Here is a 21,824-nt window from a genome sequence, read left to right as displayed (position 1 = left end):
TCATGACCAACACCGAATTACTGTAATGTGGGGCGAGCCAAAATGCAAATTAAACTAGGAACAAACTCTCTCTGAAAGGAGGTGACACATTGCCCCTCTCAGTGTCCTATCACTCAGTGACGTGTCACTCCTAAAACTGATCATTTGGTTGCAATCTGTACCAGTCAGGAAATAAAGATCCATGGTTCAGGTATTTTTATTTTCGCCACCCCTCCCAAATGACATGAGCATGTCGGCCTGGTTCCTTCTGGGAAAGCAGGCGGTGTAAGCTGCTTCTGGAAGACGAGCCCAATTCTGTTTTCTAGACCAGCAGATGGTCCCCCTGAAGGATGCGTGCTTGTTCTCATTCAATCACCTTGAGAGCAGTAACAGCTGTTTCCGTGTCACTTGGAGCAAAAGCGATACTCAAGTGCAGAGGGGCCTGAACTGAGAACCAAGTCTAGATGATATTTGGCTTTCAGTTGCCACCATTTACTGTAAGGTCATTTATTCCAGCTAGAGAAATTAAAACGTAATAGTCTCTATAACAACAAATAAAGCTAAGGAGCAGAGAGCTTCATCTCCGTCGAGCTATTCCAAGAGCACCGAACATAACGCAGGGCACATGCTATGTAAGTGATTCATTACCAATGGAAGGCACAGGTAACAGTCACTACAAAAATGAAGAGAAAAAAAAGGAATGACAGGCAACGTTAAAGTACCCTCCGCAGTATACCGCACAATGACCAGCCAGGTAGCTGAGGGGGTTATGCGTTTGCAAGTAACTTCGGCGACCTGCTTTTCAATAGTTTGAACCTCGACAAGCATAACTCAGTATTCCATCCTGCGGTTTGAAAACTGTGTACCATAAACTTGTAAAATTGTAAAATCTATTACTACCAGCACTCAGGAATGACAGCAGTGCAGTACGAGGCGTGCATACAAATACATAATTACTGCCAATATATAAAATATTTAAATATGTACATTGAGAACACTTTACGTGCTTTTATATTAAAAACAAGTCTCTGCAAGTTTTACATTAGCTTAGGATAACGTCCATCTGTCCAAATTTCATGAAGATGCAAGCAGCTGCCATGTTACACTTCACAATAAAGCATACAACATCAGTATCATATCGAGGCATATTATAACGAATTGAATAATCTGTTTAAAAACACTCAATGCCTAAGCAGCAAATCACAGTATTACACTAAAGACTGGCTTCTCGGCTTTCCCCTAAACAACAAATTATAATTAAGACATAATAATTGCGGTAACAAAAACTGCCCAAGAAGAACGACGGGGCTGAGGAAGTGATCTCCTGAAATATGACAGATAAAAGATGTGCTCTCTCTGCTCTCCTTGAAAAGACGCTCCGAGCAAGATCAGTGGCGAAAGTGGACAGCTCCAAGACGGTTGGTTGAACTGACCGCTCACAGATGTGCCGCCATATGGAAGCCAGTGCCAGTGCGCCACAACCTGTTGTACAGTGTCAGCAGTATAATGACAGAACAGGTTGCACTCCTGTTAACGGCCACAAGAAGTGAAGGGCAAATGTGACAGGCATGTGCGCGAGACGGCATACCCTCCCCCAACATGCTTCTTGCTGCTCTGGTGCTCCAAAAACCGATCTACCATTCGAAATACTATGCTCGCCGATCATGCAACCTTCCCGAGCTAGTGCCAGAACAGGCAGACTGCGACATGTTTATTTTTAAGCTCGACCTTTAATAAAGACGGTAAAAGTGAAAGCAGGGGAGCGAGCGCTGCATTTCATTAAAGTGATCGCAGACACGGCAAAAGTGAAAGCAGGGACGCGAGCGCTGCATTTGGTTAAAGTGATCGCGGACACGGCAAAAGTGAAAGCAGGGGTGCGCGCGCTGCATTTGAAGTAGTTAAGTGATCGGTGACGCGATCAAGCGAGCAGAAAGGAAACTGATTAGAAGGGAGGGGGTAGTGTGAAAACAGCGGGGAGAGAAGGGAGGGTGTAATAAAAAACAAAGGAGCCAAAGCTATAGAGAAGGGAGGGGGGAGTGGGAGCAGCTGTGCACATGCATGTGATTGTGCACTCAAGGTTTAGGCCAGCCAAAAGACTGTGGGTAGCACTTTGAAAATCCCACATACAAAATGTCTCTTCGAGCCTTTGGCTCAGCGAGACCTAAAAATCATGTACCGCTGGGGGTTCTCCTTCTGACTACTCTTCACTTGCAAAGGTAAACGAATCACGGTACACAACTTACAGGAAACCTGTAAGGTGTTGGGCATGTTATCCCCCCAAACAAGGAACAACCCCAGGAGCTAGAAAATCTCAAGCTTTTAGACCAGGGAGAGAACTGGCATTTCCATTCAACCTGCTCCCCATGAAAGGAAGCCTGCAAGCAATGACATCAAGGCGATACGGAACGCCTGTCATCCTCAACAGAAGGAGACACGCTGCCATGAGGCACTCCAGTGGAATTGGTTGCCCCTACACCAACAGGTCTGCCAGCACCCACAGACTCATTCCACACTAATTACAGGGGGGAATGGGATCACACATAAAACCTAGGAGCCTGCCCCTACTTCCCATGATGACACCCAAAGATTTCCACAATGTGCTATCTTTACATCATGTGTTGAACTTTCAGACGCCGACCCCGGGTAGGGTCTTGAAGTTTCATATGTTTACCAAGGTTACCCCATTTTCCAATGTCCCAGTTGATGCACACGACTGACACCATGAGAGGTAACACGATCCTCATACACCACACGGGCCACATTCTAGGTACAAGCGAGTTTACAAATGTAGAAAGCCATGACACTCTTACCATTGGTGTCCCTCAATGTACAGTGCTTGTATGCCCCAATCAAACGTCAAGCTTATTGAATTGGGTCAGGCAGAAAAAGGTGGATGTGGTGTAAAGCAGACACCAAACCTCTCCGCTCATACTAGTACCTAGCACAATTCCACTCCTCATATACACGCAAGTCCAGTGGAGTAGCAGTCACCCTCCGTAGAGACCTATCTTTCCAAATAGATAGCATATATACGGATCGCAAAGGTCACCAAGATGGTATAGGTGGAACCCTAGGTGGCGCTCTGACAACCATTATCTTCATCTATGGCCCCAGTGAGAAGAAAGAACGTTTTTACATTGAACTCACCCCTAGGATCTCTCACTTTGCAGTAAGTGATATTTTTCTGGGCGGTGACCTCAATACTGCCCTAAACCCCGGGCTGGACTGCTCCCACCACCTGCCCTAACACAAGGGATAATGGACTTGGCTTTGATGGATGCCTGGCATCACCATTACCCCCGGGAACGAGATTTCCTATCCTACTCTATCGTCCACAAAACGTGTTCGCACCTGGATTACTTCCTAATCTCTCAATCTTTGCTACCCAGACTAATAGCCACTAGAAAATAAGTCAAATCACTGTCAGATCACTCCCCAGTGTGGCTAATGGTAGGCCCTGTCAACCCACAAACACCATTCCCAAAACCGTGGGTCATGAATGAGGTGGCATTAAGAGACACAAACATGAGAGACCGTATTAAAGACCTTATCGAAAATTATTTCGACTAAAACTACAATGGCGAAGTGTTTCCCTCAACCCATTGGGACACGGCTAAGGTAGGCTTCTGTGGGGAACTCATTTCACGCACAGCAAGGTTTGAATGCCTGGCCAAACAATGCAAAAGAGCTAGAAGCCCAAATATCTCCAGCCGAGATAAACAGCATAAGAAGGGGGGGTGGGGGTCCTGACCAGAACCATAAGGGAACTCCGCAGGCTTAGAGGGGAACTAGAACAAATGCTGATAAAAGAGGCAGCCAAGAAATTGCTGTATGTATATTTATTTATTTATTTAGTGAGCTTGGTATAGCGCTCAACTCAGTCCCAAAGGAGTATCTCGGAGCTCCAGAACAGGCACGGGCAAATGCATTCAGAATAACCATGTTTTCAGCACCTTTTTGAAGGCTATTATGAACCGGGCAACGAGGCACACAGGCTCCTGGCTCACAAGCTACAAATTGTCACGACGCAAACCCTATGAAGGAAATAATGAATGAGGCAGGAAAGTTGCAGCGGGAAACGGCAGAGATTCTCGCGTATTCAAACAATACTACTCCACTTTATCTATTGCTCAACATCTAGATGTGCGACTCCAGGACGAGTATCTCTGAGGCTTTACCTCCCTCAACAGGGAGGAGGAAATGCATCTTAGAGGAGGACATCTCGCACGATGAGGTCTGATTGGTGATCAATAGCTTGCCACTTCGGAACGCCCCGGGCCCCGATGGATTTTCTGCCACCTTCTACAAAACAAACACTTCCCTTCTGGTAGAACCCCTCATGCGGTTCTTCAACTATTTCTTTAACATTCTAAGTAGTAACGGACACCATGCTTTGATCCCACCTTATTCTCCTCCTAAAACCTTTAAAAAAAACTGAAGCTCTGCTTATCCTATAGGCCAATTGCCCTATTGAATAGCGATGTTAAGATAATTGCATTGATACTAGTAGTCCAGCTCCAATATATCTGGGCCAGCCTTATCACTCCCAGCAAACAGGCTTTATCAAAAATAGCCGAAGAACAACACAAGACTGTTGGTAACGCTCATGGAAGTGGCAGAATGCCGGCGCCCGCCAATGGTCCTTCTTTCCTTAGATGCCAAGAGGGCCTTCGACAAGGTGGATTGGCCATATCTGTCGAGGGTGCTGGACAAATCTCACTTGTGTCCTAAGATGAAAACCTACATCTGGGCAAACTACTAGAAGCCAACTGCTAAACTTAAAATCAGACATTCCCCTAAATAGAGGTACGTGACAGGGATGCCACTTGTCCCCCCTAATCTTTGCATTGGCCATGGTACCTTTAGTGGCCAAGAGCCTGAGTAATCCCAAAATCCATGGCATGAAAGTGGAGGGAGAGGAGCACAAATTAGCTCTCTCCGAAGACAATATCTTATGCTTCGTGACCAACCCAGAAACTTCAATACCAGCATTGCTAGTGGAACCACTATTAACCACAGTGTCCCACAAGGAGCTTCCCTGAGCCCCACCCTCTTTAATGCCTATGTATCTTCCTTGGCCAAAATCCGCAAGAAATGGGGCTTTAATATTTGCTCCTATGCAGACGACACGCAACTGTTGATAGCCTTCGAAGACAAGCATGAGGTCACGAGAAATAATCTGATTAACTATCTTTCAGAAATGGTCGACTTGGATGTTAGATAATTGCCTGAAACTGAACGCTGAGAAATCCGAGATTTGGGTTTTTCGGGGGAGCTCATCTAATTTGGGATGCAACCTGGTGGCCCCAGTCACTAGGATCTGCCCCAGAGCCCAAACAGGTTGTAAAGAACCTGGAGATACTCATTGATAATGCACTAACCATGCAGGATCAAGTCCGAGTTCTGTGTAGGAAAAGCTCTGCTATATTGAAGCTACTAAGACAACTTTTCCTATGGATCCCCCTGAACTGCAGAAAAACCATCACCCAGGCTTTACTCTCAAGCAAATTGGATTATAGGAATGTGCTTTATATGGGCATGGCAGACTACCTTTTCTCTTGTTTGCAGCTGGCCCAGAATGCAGCTGCCAAGCTTGTTTGCAATAAAAACAATTATAGCTCGGCATTAGAATGTTTAAGAGAGCTTCACTGGCTGCCTGTGCGTCAAAGAGCCAAATTCAAGCTCTTGGGCTGCACACAAGGCACTACAAAAGCATGGCCCCAGTATCTTGCAGAACAAATCGAGTTTTAGGCCCCCACACGAAATCTGCAGTCCTTCGCCCACGCCCTGGCAAGAACCAGATGCATTAAGAAATTTAGAGCAATGGGCAGAGCCGAGAGTGGAGAGTGCAGGCGGAGGTGTGGGAGAGATGGCACATTTATCCATATCCTGTGGGAGTGTGATCACATACAAACTTATTGGATTGCCATACACCGCACACTAAGTGAGGTCCTAGCGATTGATTTACGCCCGGAAGCGCGGAGGTGCCTATTAAACATTTGGGAACCAACGGACTTCACCTCATACATTAAGCAGTGGGCAACGCTAGCAGTAATGGTAGCAAAAAGGAATATAGCACAGAACTGGGGGGCCCAGCAACCACCTAAGATATATAAGTGGAGGAAAGATCTGGATTGGTGTACGTTCAGTGAAAAATCAGTTTAGACGGCCAGAGGATGTCCCAGGAAATGGAATAGGGTCTGGGGGCCATGGAATTCGTATAGGGGAGACATCTGCACCCCACCGACACCACTGACTGATGATGAGCACCTTACACCCCCCTAGATGTTATGTATCCTATACTGTGTATCAAATCTTTGCGAATTATTATCGTTGCTTGATATATGTACTGTCTCCTAACTGTATTTCAATGCTGCTTGATATGTCGATACCACTTAATAAAAAGATTTATTAAAAAAAGAAAGTTAGAGCAGGGGGCCGCTCTTTCTCTCATTTGGCGGCAGCTCACTGGAATGAATTTCCTTTAGACCTTCGCCTTTCTGCTGACTACATGTCATTCAGAAAGAAATTGAAAACTCATCTGTTCCCCAGGTTGTAACTGTCAACAGTTTGCAGCCTATCGCTTAAGCTCCCTTTTGCAGATGCCCTCAGTATCACACCACACTCATTTAAGATTATAGCTTTCCTAGCGCCATGATATCCATTGTGGGTGAATGTTGCACTTAATAAATACAAATATAAATAAATCAACTGGACCACTTTGCGCAGGAATCGGGCTTCAAAAAGAACTACTAGAAATCCCAGGGACTAGTGGTAGGAGACCTGATTAGCAATTTACGGGAACCTGTTCAGTGAGGTGGATTGTCATGGGCTGAGTCAGCCATAAAGTACCTTGGCCCGTATTACAGATAGGGGGCAGTTTCCATGTTTGTGCCACAGCGCACCTTAAAGCAGGTGCGCCGGGTGTAAACATGGAAAGTGCACCCGGTCAGGAAGAATGCGCTGCCCTCAGGGCAGCCCCAAACTCGTGCTGCCTTGGCAGCGCATTCACGAAAAATACAGAGCAGCTATTTAAAAGGTGCACCGTGTTATTCTGTGAAGGTCGCAACCCACATGCACTTTTAAAATGGATTAGCGATCCCCTTGCAGCCGGGTGTAGTGAGTGACTGCACCGCTTGCAAGGGGATGTCTTGGAGGTCCATGGGACCCCCTTTCATCCCTTTAAAGGGTGCACTGAAAATGCGCCACCTTTTTGTGGTGCACTTGGTGTCCCTTTTAAAGGCATGTTTGCCTCTGCGCCCATGTCGTTAATACAGCACGGGCACAGGGGCAAAGTGATTCCCTCATCTGCATGGGGCCACACCCCCATGCAAATGAGGGAAGGCCCTCTAACGATGAGGCTGGTGCTGTACTGTGTGCCAGCACTAACTGTATTACAAAAGGGGTCACACAAGCATCTGCGTCCCCTTCTGTAACACAAAAGAGCCCTGCGGGTACATAAAGTAGGCGCAAACGCCCTCGCAGCCCCAGGACACTTGTGTCATACGGTCCCTGGTGGTCAACTTACCAACCTAATGGAGAGTATTATATGATAGCTGCATAAACACTGATCAAGGCCCTATTCAAGGTTCTGTATAGGTAGGGCAAACTAGAAATTTCCTGCATTGGCTGACTAAATAGTCTCAAAATTAATTTCATACTTCCTCTTCTATACATCTTACAGAATCTCCCCCTCATAGAAAAAGCAACACAATCCCTAATCTGTAGGAAAAAGCTCAATTTTGTGTGGAAGGGTAAATCCTGCTCCACAGATGAGAGTACTGGGCTTCCCAGACAAAACAGCGTACATGTTAGCAGCTCAACTACGTCCCTCCCTAGACTGGAACAATGACCCTGAGATTAAACCATGGGTACAGGTGGAACAGGCATTAACGAATGTCCTAGTTCAAGAGCTTTTATGACTACCGACCACGGCCTAGGCACACTTTCCACCCCTCTTGCCTAAGACAGCCAAACTCTTGGCCCATTGGCAAACTATACGGCATAAGTAGGTATTTCCTTCCTACCCATTTTTCCAGACCCGAATGGCCAGTAACCCAGACTTTGCTCCTCAGATCCCGGCTTCTTTGCCTGGATTGCCTGGATTTGAGACCACCAGTTACATTTGAAAGACTTCTATAACGGCGCTGAACTTCAGAAGCAAAGGGAACTCATTAAGAAATATGCATTGACCTGCCACAACACATATAGACTCACACAGGCGCTACATTAGGTGGGGTACAGCATTGCAACAGGAGGAATCACTGATCAAATCCCTGTAAAGCAACAACATCAGACGCAAAGGCATATCATGGCTCTTACAATATATTTTGAATCTAACTCCCCCTAAGAAACATGCATGCGTGACACAATGGGAAAGGGAATTGGATATGGACAACCCAGAGGAGACTTAGGATGGCAGAGGGTCAAAACATCCTCACTGTCTTTATGCTATAAAGAGAATGCTTACAAAATACTGACACAATGGTACCTTACTCCTTTGTAGCTACATAATATGTTAGGTGGCTCAGAACTGTGCTGGAAGGGCTGTGGCAATAGGGGCACTTTCTTACACACATGGTGGACAAGCCCACAGACTGGGTTTTCAAGGATGAAGTCCTCCTTACTATATGATCTATAACAAATGTCTCCTTGCCCCATGACCCACTCCTCATTCTCCTGGGGGATCCTGGGGAACACAGACCCTATTCCACTGTAACCCCACTGGAGAAATTGTTCTCCCTCTTGGCTGCATGCTTGAGCTTGGCCTAGCTGTTGAAGCAACAACAGACACCCTCGCAAAATATATGGTGGGGGAAGATATGGTCAGTCTATGCAATGGACAAATTTACAGCATTAATTTGAGATAGGATTGCAAAATTTGAAAGAACATGGTGCCCATTTACTACTTACTTAAAATGAGTAGAAAGAACCAATAGAAACACATGTCAATGTCCAAGACCCTGCAAGTCTTGGGCATCTGTGAGATGTTCTCTTCCGAAGCCGAAAGCCAGTCACCACCAGCTGCACTCACGGACTGAACACTCTCAAGGCGAATGGTAACCCACAATATGACAGAGTTGAGACAAACCTTACACGCCTGCGCTCACGATGAACAATGCTATATCCGCGCTTGTTTCGAGCTCTTCATTATTGCCCTGTCCAGTTGTATGTTTAATAATGTATATTGTTGGAGGCAACCTAGAATATCACTCGAACCTGTACAGTGCTTCCAATACAAGGGCGGGCTTGCAATCCCAGATATTGAGGGATACTATTGGGCTGCGCAGCTCATCCTTGACTGGGTCTTTGCTCCCCAAGATCACCCATCATTCAGGCTTGAGCGCGCCGTTTTAAAAAAGAGAACATAGGTACATTACCTTTATGGAGGGAGGGCAACCCAAAGATTGCCGCCGGCAACACAGGTTGCGTTGATGGCTTGGGATAGGGACACAAAAATGCTGGGATGGGCACATAGGATCACCAGGGAAACACCCTTCTGGAAAGGGACATGGCTACGGAAATTAGCAAAGCTGTGGGGATTCAGGGCATGGGATACCATAGGAATCTCTAAAGTTGAAGACATACTTGAGAAAAGTGATTTCATGCCCTTCAATGACATCAAGGCGATACGGAACGCCTGTCATCCTCAACAGAAGGAGACACGCTGCCATGAGGCACTCCAGTGGAATTGGTTGCCCCTACACCAACAGGTCTGCCAGCACCCACAGACTCATTCCACACTAATTACAGGGGGGAATGGGATCACACATAAAACCTAGGAGCCTGCCCCTACTTCCCATGATGACACCCAAAGATTTCCACAATGTGCTATCTTTACATCATGTGTTGAACTTTCAGACGCCGACCCCGGGTAGGGTCTTGAAGTTTCATATGTTTACCAAGGTTACCCCATTTTCCAATGTCCCAGTTGATGCACACGACTGACACCATGAGAGGTAACACGATCCTCATACACCACACGGGCCACATTCTAGGTACAAGCGAGTTTACAAATGTAGAAAGCCATGACACTCTTACCATTGGTGTCCCTCAATGTACAGTGCTTGTATGCCCCAATCAAACGTCAAGCTTATTGAATTGGGTCAGGCAGAAAAAGGTGGATGTGGTGTAAAGCAGACACCAAACCTCTCCGCTCATACTAGTACCTAGCACAATTCCACTCCTCATATACACGCAAGTCCAGTGGAGTAGCAGTCACCCTCCGTAGAGACCTATCTTTCCAAATAGATAGCATATATACGGATCGCAAAGGTCACCAAGATGGTATAGGTGGAACCCTAGGTGGCGCTCTGACAACCATTATCTTCATCTATGGCCCCAGTGAGAAGAAAGAACGTTTTTACATTGAACTCACCCCTAGGATCTCTCACTTTGCAGTAAGTGATATTTTTCTGGGCGGTGACCTCAATACTGCCCTAAACCCCGGGCTGGACTGCTCCCACCACCTGCCCTAACACAAGGGATAATGGACTTGGCTTTGATGGATGCCTGGCATCACCATTACCCCCGGGAACGAGATTTCCTATCCTACTCTATCGTCCACAAAACGTGTTCGCACCTGGATTACTTCCTAATCTCTCAATCTTTGCTACCCAGACTAATAGCCACTAGAAAATAAGTCAAATCACTGTCAGATCACTCCCCAGTGTGGCTAATGGTAGGCCCTGTCAACCCACAAACACCATTCCCAAAACCGTGGGTCATGAATGAGGTGGCATTAAGAGACACAAACATGAGAGACCGTATTAAAGACCTTATCGAAAATTATTTCGACTAAAACTACAATGGCGAAGTGTTTCCCTCAACCCATTGGGACACGGCTAAGGTAGGCTTCTGTGGGGAACTCATTTCACGCACAGCAAGGTTTGAATGCCTGGCCAAACAATGCAAAAGAGCTAGAAGCCCAAATATCTCCAGCCGAGATAAACAGCATAAGAAGGGGGGGTGGGGGTCCTGACCAGAACCATAAGGGAACTCCGCAGGCTTAGAGGGGAACTAGAACAAATGCTGATAAAAGAGGCAGCCAAGAAATTGCTGTATGTATATTTATTTATTTATTTAGTGAGCTTGGTATAGCGCTCAACTCAGTCCCAAAGGAGTATCTCGGAGCTCCAGAACAGGCACGGGCAAATGCATTCAGAATAACCATGTTTTCAGCACCTTTTTGAAGGCTATTATGAACCGGGCAACGAGGCACACAGGCTCCTGGCTCACAAGCTACAAATTGTCACGACGCAAACCCTATGAAGGAAATAATGAATGAGGCAGGAAAGTTGCAGCGGGAAACGGCAGAGATTCTCGCGTATTCAAACAATACTACTCCACTTTATCTATTGCTCAACATCTAGATGTGCGACTCCAGGACGAGTATCTCTGAGGCTTTACCTCCCTCAACAGGGAGGAGGAAATGCATCTTAGAGGAGGACATCTCGCACGATGAGGTCTGATTGGTGATCAATAGCTTGCCACTTCGGAATGCCCCGGGCCCCGATGGATTTTCTGCCACCTTCTACAAAACAAACACTTCCCTTCTGGTAGAACCCCTCATGCGGTTCTTCAACTATTTCTTTAACATTCTAAGTAGTAACGGACACCATGCTTTGATCCCACCTTATTCTCCTCCTAAAACCTTTAAAAAAAACTGAAGCTCTGCTTATCCTATAGGCCAATTGCCCTATTGAATAGCGATGTTAAGATAATTGCATTGATACTAGTAGTCCAGCTCCAATATATCTGGGCCAGCCTTATCACTCCCAGCAAACAGGCTTTATCAAAAATAGCCGAAGAACAACACAAGACTGTTGGTAACGCTCATGGAAGTGGCAGAATGCCGGCGCCCGCCAATGGTCCTTCTTTCCTTAGATGCCAAGAGGGCCTTCGACAAGGTGGATTGGCCATATCTGTCGAGGGTGCTGGACAAATCTCACTTGTGTCCTAAGATGAAAACCTACATCTGGGCAAACTACTAGAAGCCAACTGCTAAACTTAAAATCAGACATTCCCCTAAATAGAGGTACATGACAGGGATGCCACTTGTCCCCCCTAATCTTTGCATTGGCCATGGTACCTTTAGTGGCCAAGAGCCTGAGTAATCCCAAAATCCATGGCATGAAAGTGGAGGGAGAGGAGCACAAATTAGCTCTCTCCGAAGACAATATCTTATGCTTCGTGACCAACCCAGAAACTTCAATACCAGCATTGCTAGTGGAACCACTATTAACCACAGTGTCCCACAAGGAGCTTCCCTGAGCCCCACCCTCTTTAATGCCTATGTATCTTCCTTGGCCAAAATCCGCAAGAAATGGGGCTTTAATATTTGCTCCTATGCAGACGACACGCAACTGTTGATAGCCTTCGAAGACAAGCATGAGGTCACGAGAAATAATCTGATTAACTATCTTTCAGAAATGGTCGACTTGGATGTTAGATAATTGCCTGAAACTGAACGCTGAGAAATCCGAGATTTTGGTTTTTCGGGGGAGCTCATCTAATTTGGGATGCAACCTGGTGGCCCCAGTCACTAGGATCTGCCCCAGAGCCCAAACAGGTTGTAAAGAACCTGGAGATACTCATTGATAATGCACTAACCATGCAGGATCAAGTCCGAGTTCTGTGTAGGAAAAGCTCTGCTATATTGAAGCTACTAAGACAACTTTTCCTATGGATCCCCCTGAACTGCAGAAAAACCATCACCCAGGCTTTACTCTCAAGCAAATTGGATTATAGGAATGTGCTTTATATGGGCATGGCAGACTACCTTTTCTCTTGTTTGCAGCTGGCCCAGAATGCAGCTGCCAAGCTTGTTTGCAATAAAAACAATTATAGCTCGGCATTAGAATGTTTAAGAGAGCTTCACTGGCTGCCTGTGCGTCAAAGAGCCAAATTCAAGCTCTTGGGCTGCACACAAGGCACTACAAAAGCATGGCCCCAGTATCTTGCAGAACAAATCGAGTTTTAGGCCCCCACACGAAATCTGCAGTCCTTCGCCCACGCCCTGGCAAGAACCAGATGCATTAAGAAATTTAGAGCAATGGGCAGAGCCGAGAGTGGAGAGTGCAGGCGGAGGTGTGGGAGAGATGGCACATTTATCCATATCCTGTGGGAGTGTGATCACATACAAACTTATTGGATTGCCATACACCGCACACTAAGTGAGGTCCTAGCGATTGATTTACGCCCGGAAGCGCGGAGGTGCCTATTAAACATTTGGGAACCAACGGACTTCACCTCATACATTAAGCAGTGGGCAACGCTAGCAGTAATGGTAGCAAAAAGGAATATAGCACAGAACTGGGGGGCCCAGCAACCACCTAAGATATGTAAGTGGAGGAAAGATCTGGATTGGTGTACGTTCAGTGAAAAATCAGTTTAGACGGCCAGAGGATGTCCCAGGAAATGGAATAGGGTCTGGGGGCCATGGAATTCGTATAGGGGAGACATCTGCACCCCACCGACACCACTGACTGATGATGAGCACCTTACACCCCCCTAGATGTTATGTATCCTATACTGTGTATCAAATCTTTGCGAATTATTATCGTTGCTTGATATATGTACTGTCTCCTAACTGTATTTCAATGCTGCTTGATATGTCGATACCACTTAATAAAAAGATTTATTAAAAAAAGAAAGTTAGAGCAGGGGGCCGCTCTTTCTCTCATTTGGCGGCAGCTCACTGGAATGAATTTCCTTTAGACCTTCGCCTTTCTGCTGACTACATGTCATTCAGAAAGAAATTGAAAACTCATCTGTTCCCCAGGTTGTAACTGTCAACAGTTTGCAGCCTATCGCTTAAGCTCCCTTTTGCAGATGCCCTCAGTATCACACCACACTCATTTAAGATTATAGCTTTCCTAGCGCCATGATATCCATTGTGGGTGAATGTTGCACTTAATAAATACAAATATAAATAAATCAACTGGACCACTTTGCGCAGGAATCGGGCTTCAAAAAGAACTACTAGAAATCCCAGGGACTAGTGGTAGGAGACCTGATTAGCAATTTACGGGAACCTGTTCAGTGAGGTGGATTGTCATGGGCTGAGTCAGCCATAAAGTACCTTGGCCCGTATTACAGATAGGGGGCAGTTTCCATGTTTGTGCCACAGCGCACCTTAAAGCAGGTGCGCCGGGTGTAAACATGGAAAGTGCACCCGGTCAGGAAGAATGCGCTGCCCTCAGGGCAGCCCCAAACTCGTGCTGCCTTGGCAGCGCATTCACGAAAAATACAGAGCAGCTATTTAAAAGGTGCACCGTGTTATTCTGTGAAGGTCGCAACCCACATGCACTTTTAAAATGGATTAGCGATCCCCTTGCAGCCGGGTGTAGTGAGTGACTGCACCGCTTGCAAGGGGATGTCTTGGAGGTCCATGGGACCCCCTTTCATCCCTTTAAAGGGTGCACTGAAAATGCGCCACCTTTTTGTGGTGCACTTGGTGTCCCTTTTAAAGGCATGTTTGCCTCTGCGCCCATGTCGTTAATACAGCACGGGCACAGGGGCAAAGTGATTCCCTCATCTGCATGGGGCCACACCCCCATGCAAATGAGGGAAGGCCCTCTAACGATGAGGCTGGTGCTGTACTGTGTGCCAGCACTAACTGTATTACAAAAGGGGTCACACAAGCATCTGCGTCCCCTTCTGTAACACAAAAGAGCCCTGCGGGTACATAAAGTAGGCGCAAACGCCCTCGCAGCCCCAGGACACTTGTGTCATACGGTCCCTGGTGGTCAACTTACCAACCTAATGGAGAGTATTATATGATAGCTGCATAAACACTGATCAAGGCCCTATTCAAGGTTCTGTATAGGTAGGGCAAACTAGAAATTTCCTGCATTGGCTGACTAAATAGTCTCAAAATTAATTTCATACTTCCTCTTCTATACATCTTACAGAATCTCCCCCTCATAGAAAAAGCAACACAATCCCTAATCTGTAGGAAAAAGCTCAATTTTGTGTGGAAGGGTAAATCCTGCTCCACAGATGAGAGTACTGGGCTTCCCAGACAAAACAGCGTACATGTTAGCAGCTCAACTACGTCCCTCCCTAGACTGGAACAATGACCCTGAGATTAAACCATGGGTACAGGTGGAACAGGCATTAACGAATGTCCTAGTTCAAGAGCTTTTATGACTACCGACCACGGCCTAGGCACACTTTCCACCCCTCTTGCCTAAGACAGCCAAACTCTTGGCCCATTGGCAAACTATACGGCATAAGTAGGTATTTCCTTCCTACCCATTTTTCCAGACCCGAATGGCCAGTAACCCAGACTTTGCTCCTCAGATCCCGGCTTCTTTGCCTGGATTTGAGACCACCAGTTACATTTGAAAGACTTCTATAACGGCGCTGAACTTCAGAAGCAAAGGGAACTCATTAAGAAATATGCATTGACCTGCCACAACACATATAGACTCACACAGGCGCTACATTAGGTGGGGTACAGCATTGCAACAGGAGGAATCACTGATCAAATCCCTGTAAAGCAACAACATCAGACGCAAAGGCATATCATGGCTCTTACAATATATTTTAAATCTAACTCCCCCTAAGAAACATGCATGCGTGACACAATGGGAAAGGGAATTGGATATGGACAACCCAGAGGAGACTTAGGATGGCAGAGGGTCAAAACATCCTCACTGTCTTTATGCTATAAAGAGAATGCTTACAAAATACTGACACAATGGTACCTTACTCCTTTGTAGCTACATAATATGTTAGGTGGCTCAGAACTGTGCTGGAAGGGCTGTGGCAATAGGGGCACTTTCTTACACACATGGTGGACAAGCCCACAGACTGGGTTTTCAAGGATGAAGTCCTCCTTACTATATGATCTATAACAAATGTCTCCTTGCCCCATGACCCACTCCTCATTCTCCTGGGGGATCCTGGGGAACACAGACCCTATTCCACTGTAACCCCACTGGAGAAATTGTTCTCCCTCTTGGCTGCATGCTTGAGCTTGGCCTAGCTGTTGAAGCAACAACAGACACCCTCGCAAAATATATGGTGGGGGAAGATATGGTCAGTCTATGCAATGGACAAATTTACAGCATTAATTTGAGATAGGATTGCAAAATTTGAAAGAACATGGTGCCCATTTACTACTTACTTAAAATGAGTAGAAAGAACCAATAGAAACACATGTCAATGTCCAAGACCCTGCAAGTCTTGGGCATCTGTGAGATGTTCTCTTCCGAAGCCGAAAGCCAGTCACCACCAGCTGCACTCACGGACTGAACACTCTCAAGGCGAATGGTAACCCACAATATGACAGAGTTGAGACAAACCTTACACGCCTGCGCTCACGATGAACAATGCTATATCCGCGCTTGTTTCGAGCTCTTCATTATTGCCCTGTCCAGTTGTATGTTTAATAATGTATATTGTTGGAGGCAACCTAGAATATCACTCGAACCTGTACGGTGCTTCCAATACAAGGGCGGGCTTGCAATCCCAGATATTGAGGGATACTATTGGGCTGCGCAGCTCATCCTTGACTGGGTCTTTGCTCCCCAAGATCACCCATCATTCAGGCTTGAGCGCGCCGTTTTAAAAAAGAGAACATAGGTACATTACCTTTATGGAGGGAGGGCAACCCAAAGATTGCCGCCGGCAACACAGGTTGCGTTGATGGCTTGGGATAGGGACACAAAAATGCTGGGATGGGCACATAGGATCACCAGGGAAACACCCTTCTGGAAAGGGACATGGCTACGGAAATTAGCAAAGCTGTGGGGATTCAGGGCATGGGATACCATAGGAATCTCTAAAGTTGAAGACATACTTGAGAAAAGTGATTTCATGCCCTTCACATCGGCCCAAAGGGGAATACCATCTGTAACAACTCAATTCTTGAAATATCCACAACTGTGCTATGTGTGGTGAGTCGAACGGTTGGAAGGGACTTATATTCCGGAATATGCCCCTCTCGAGGGACTTATATTAATGGAAGAACTGAGCAGGGTTGCAATGTCCCAGACATACAGAATCATCAACAACAATATGGCAGATACACTGGGTCAACCTCGAGAACGCTGGGGGCGTGACATGGTGAAATTTGAAGACATTGATTGGGTGGCGCCATTGCTGCACCCACAAGAGGTTGGCATCAAGTTGCGCCTACGTTTGATACAATTTAAAATATGGCATAGAGTGTATTACAACTGCCTTCGACTACTGTCAATGGGGAGGATGCCCACACCGAATGGCTTGTGATGTGTTGAGGCTGTAGGATCATTTATGCACACGCTCTGGGAATGCTCCCATATACAAATCTACTGGAGAGTATAATCCAGGAGCTCTCTCACATTCTAGAGGTCCCACTTCCGCTTCAACCAAGGTACATACTACTGGGGATACCGAATAACACTGATATTCCACGCTCTAAGCTCCTCTATAGCACTCTTGGTTTAGTGGTAGCCAAAAGAGATGTTGCGAAGTACCGGGGAGTGCCAGAAACACCTACAATACACAAATGGAGACAGGGATGGACATATACATGGCAGAAGGAAAGGTGACCTACCGCAGCAGGGGATGCCCCCAAATATTTACCAAGATATGGGCATGGTGGAGAGCACATTATTGGCAGGTTCTTTTTGGGGTACCCCCTGGCTCGACAGCTGTACAGTCGCAAGCCAGCTGAGGGATGTTTGTCATGCTTCACAATTACCTCTTAATATTCACCATTTGTCAAGGTGTGCAATGTCTGACATTGCTCAATCATATTGTACCACTGTGTACTTCTCCTAGGTATCTGTGGACTTTGGCTCATATTGCGCGTGACTGTATTACTTTTGTTTGTTTATGTTTTAAAGCAAAGATAAAAACATATTTTAAAAAAATAATGTATATCGTAAGGGACTGCGATGTCAAAGTATGTGTCCTTATCCCCAACAAAATTCAAAATAAAGTTGTTAAAAAAATATATATACATGAAACTGCCACAGCTAAGCCATATATACAAATGCACAGACTATAGTATGCTATTTGTTTCCAGTGCTGAGGGAGAGGCGGGGCATCATGAACTACTCAAGGCTTTGTCTTTTGTGGTCCCTCCCCACATTTGAAGGCACTGACCACCTCTCAGCCCTCCATGCTAAATAAAGAGTCAGAGAAACAGTGGAGAAAATACACCAATAATCATTTATTATGTACGCTCAGAGCGGGGCTTCGTCTGCACAGTCTGATGAGAGTACTACAGGGGGAACTGAGGAACAGGTAAGCATAAAGGCATGTTATATGCATTGCACAATTGATTAATAGCTCACCCACAGTGGAATTTTCCCAACAGATGTGGGCAAACAGCGAAAAGACAAGACAAAAAAACGAAAGCAAAGGGTTCTACTCTCTTATCTTGCATAGCTCAGAACACTTTTAAGACTGTTCCACCCTGGGTTGCGATTAAACTGCCAGACAGGTGGGAGAGGGCCTTTACCGTGAGAAAGCTATGCACTGGCACAAACAGTTCTTCGTTGCAAAAACGAAACTCAGCAAGGAGCATTTCTGGGAATCGAGCAGGATTAGTTTTGAATAGTACATAAAATGGTGCCTGAAGAAGAAAATGGCATACCGAATGCTAACTTATACATGGCATTAAAGAGCATCAACGAGCATAATCTAACACACTCAATAATGGTAATAAATAGCATCTTACACTCTGCACATCTGCATAACTACTATATACATTATGCTTTGTTAATATATTATAATGCTGCTTATGCCTCTTAACGGAATCTATTTTATTTTTTACTGGGAATATTCACTTGTTTTTCCAGTGTTGTAGAGTTTCAACCATTTTTAATACTGCTTCCTATTTTAAACATGTTATTTATTTGTTGCTCTGGAAAAAGTGACAACATTTTTTAATACTTGCATTAAGTGTACTGAGGAATAATAAGAGAAGTGGTGTTGTAAAATATGTGAAGTCTTGTTTTAAAATATCCAAAGATCTAATACAGGCAATCTCATTTTTCTCTATAAGGCAATGGTCTGATGATCGAGAATGTGAGCACAGAAGACTCTATGAATTTTCTTGAAACAAGGGCACCAGGCAAAGCTTTGTTGGAAAAAGGGAAAGTGATGGTGTTCGAGATTTCGCAAAAAGGAACATACTCAAGCAGCCCACTATTTTCAGAAATGAGTGAGAATCTTAGAGAAAAGATCAACACTCAAGGTGAAAGCGGTTACAGTAAAGCATTAAAGTTGAAAAGAAATCCAGAATCTCACAAAAGTAGTAGGAAGTTCAATCTTATAAAGTACCAGAGGACAAGAACAGGTCCTCGGTCTTATCAGTGTACTGAATGTGGTAAAGCTTTCACTTGTAAGACCCACCTAGTTCGGCATCAAACAAAACATACAGGGGAAAAACCTTACCAATGTGATGAATGTGAAAAGAGCTTTACTCAGAAGGGAAGTCTTACTATTCATCAACGAATACATTCAGGAGAAATGCCTTATCCATGTTTGGAATGTGGAACAAGCTTCAGAGAGAAAAAACATCTTATGGGACACATAAAAAAATTCCACTAGTTATGATGTGCGCAGTCCAGAAGCGTGGCAAATCGAGCACATCAAAGTTAAATTCACCTGCAATTGTGCTGTAAGTATTAATATATATTGCCTGACCCTGCCGAGACACAAGAATAAGGTTCATGAGATTATTATGCACATGCAGAAAAAGTAACCCTAAATGGCAGCATGAACCATGAGAGGCAGTAAATATGATAAAGCTTTCAATTTGAAGAGACATTATTATACTCCATTGAAGACTCCGCGCACCTTTCTTGCTTCTACAGAACTAAGAATAAAATTCAAACACGTTGCATAAAAATAGAAATACTGGAACAGTACCTGGGAAAAGTATGTGGATAGAATCATGGCATAATGATTTAAGAAGAGGTTTGAATATAAATGTGTAGGTAAAATTCACAAAGCGTAAACTGAAACTTATGATAAGCACTAAACTGTATGGAGTGTTTTCGGGGTTTTACAACCGGTGAGTCAGTTCATGGTTTTTGCAAAGGGCTGTAGGGTTTGTGCACATTTGAAGTAAATTGCAACCCGTAAAAAGCGTGAATATATATTCTTGGTGTAAATCCACAAATATACCACAGAACATTACAAAAGTTGACACTGAAAGTAGGAAATCTAATAGAAAATACTATTCAACTGACTACAGGAACAGGGTAAAATATGACCTGGAGTCATATACACATAAATCCATATTTAGTTTAAAACTACTTTAATCCCTGCCAAAACTGGTCTAAAAATGTGCAAGAATTTGAAAAATGTTTATTTTTCCTCTTATCAGACCATACAAATTGCCCAAAAACACACTACCCAAAATCCATACTGTTCATTGGGATAAACTCATAAAAGACATATACTCGCTTATTTTCTACTCGTCAAGTATGCTCATGTTCTCATTTAAATGAAATGGCAATGATCAAGGGTCCTGTGGAATTAACAACTTGCTCATGCAGAATGAAACATTTGCTCAGAGCTTCCAGTAATAGCACGATCTCAGCAGAACCGGCATCAATATTACAGAAAGCTAAACGCATCTTATAAAATTGTACATTATGACAAAGTATTACTCAACTCAGCCACAGTGATGAACAGATACATCTATAATTAGCTCTACCTCAACAGAGTTTATTAGCACTGCTAACATACTGATGTGCACAATACAGCACCAAAGCCAACTAGATGACATACAACTGCTATCTCATTAGCACAACCCGTTCACCACACCGGGATGCACATTAGACCCTTTCTGAACCAGTTAGCACTCACATATGTACAACATTGCATCTGTGCTAAATATTTGGCTTTAATGCAGTGCTACATGATTAGCTAACAGTGTCTTTTAAACTATCAAACTAGGCAAGGCAAAAACACTCCTGTGAGATTAAATAAATGGAAAATTGTTTCAGTACAAGCTTCCATACATATAGTACAGTAAATAAATAACCTTATGTCACACATTCTAGTTTTCACATTACCCAATATGTCTTTTTTAAAATAATGAACTGTACAATTTGATCTTCTGTAACCAATGGAAACTGGATTATTATTTGAGGTGGACAAATGTCCACCTCAAAGGATATGGCCACCACCTGCTAGATGATACACCTATCAAATAAAATAAACCTGTGCTTAACCCCTGGTAACGTGAAACAAAGCAGTCAAGCGAATATCAAAGGCAATTGGTAAGGTTTTTAAGCAATGGATACGCAGTCGAAGAAGTCGCACAAAACACAATAAAATTCCACAACCAATTTTAAAACAAAGAAAAACCTTTTATGAGTAAAATACGACTAAAATGTCCTAAAAGGCTTGCACGGGGAAATCGAAATAGTAATTTTTTAAGATTTAAGCCAAAAATCCCAAAGCGCCAATGATTGTCTATGTACACAGTAGACTGCGACCTAGGCACAACTTGAGGCTGATTGCTGTTGAGCCCTGGTTGTTTACACTAAGTGGCTTGGTCTCTGTGAAAGCCTCAAAGCCAAAATGTTTGAAAAAAAATTCAAAGTCAAATTTAAAAAGGGACTTTGTCATGTGTTTTGAAGAAAAAATGTGTCTCCCTGCAGGACACATCTGAAATTATAACCACCGCTGTAGAACTCCTGATTGAATGCCTGCAGCTGGGTCATGCCACTAAGGCTCTGGCGCTTTTGAGGTTTTTGCTTGAAAAAGGGTCTAAGTCCAAAAATAGAAAGGGGCTTTGTTGTTTTTCCACAGATGCTGGAGCGTATATAGGGAACGACTCTGAAATTCAATCCGTTGCAGTGGGACTGCGGGTTATGTATTTTTGA

At 44.6% G+C, this 21,824-nt stretch overlaps 1 protein-coding gene across 1 annotated transcript in view; it reads left to right on the top strand.

Moving 5' to 3' along the window:
- LOC146821360 (uncharacterized) overlaps window positions 1-21,824 on the top strand; it is a 450,624-nt gene that overhangs the window by 142,708 nt on the left and 286,092 nt on the right. Inside the window, exon 7 of the mRNA XM_085609832.1 lies at window positions 18,986-19,532. Coding sequence (XP_085465958.1) covers window positions 18,986-19,532 — 547 coding nt within the window. The remainder of the gene's footprint in view (window positions 1-18,985; window positions 19,533-21,824) is intronic.

This window comes from Triturus cristatus, chromosome 6, assembly GCF_964204655.1.
Source record: "Triturus cristatus chromosome 6, aTriCri1.1, whole genome shotgun sequence".
NCBI classification, from domain to species: Eukaryota; Metazoa; Chordata; class Amphibia; order Caudata; family Salamandridae; genus Triturus; species Triturus cristatus.
The sequence above is the reverse complement of the archived record's forward strand: the minus strand, read 5'-3'. Positions and strand labels throughout refer to the sequence as shown.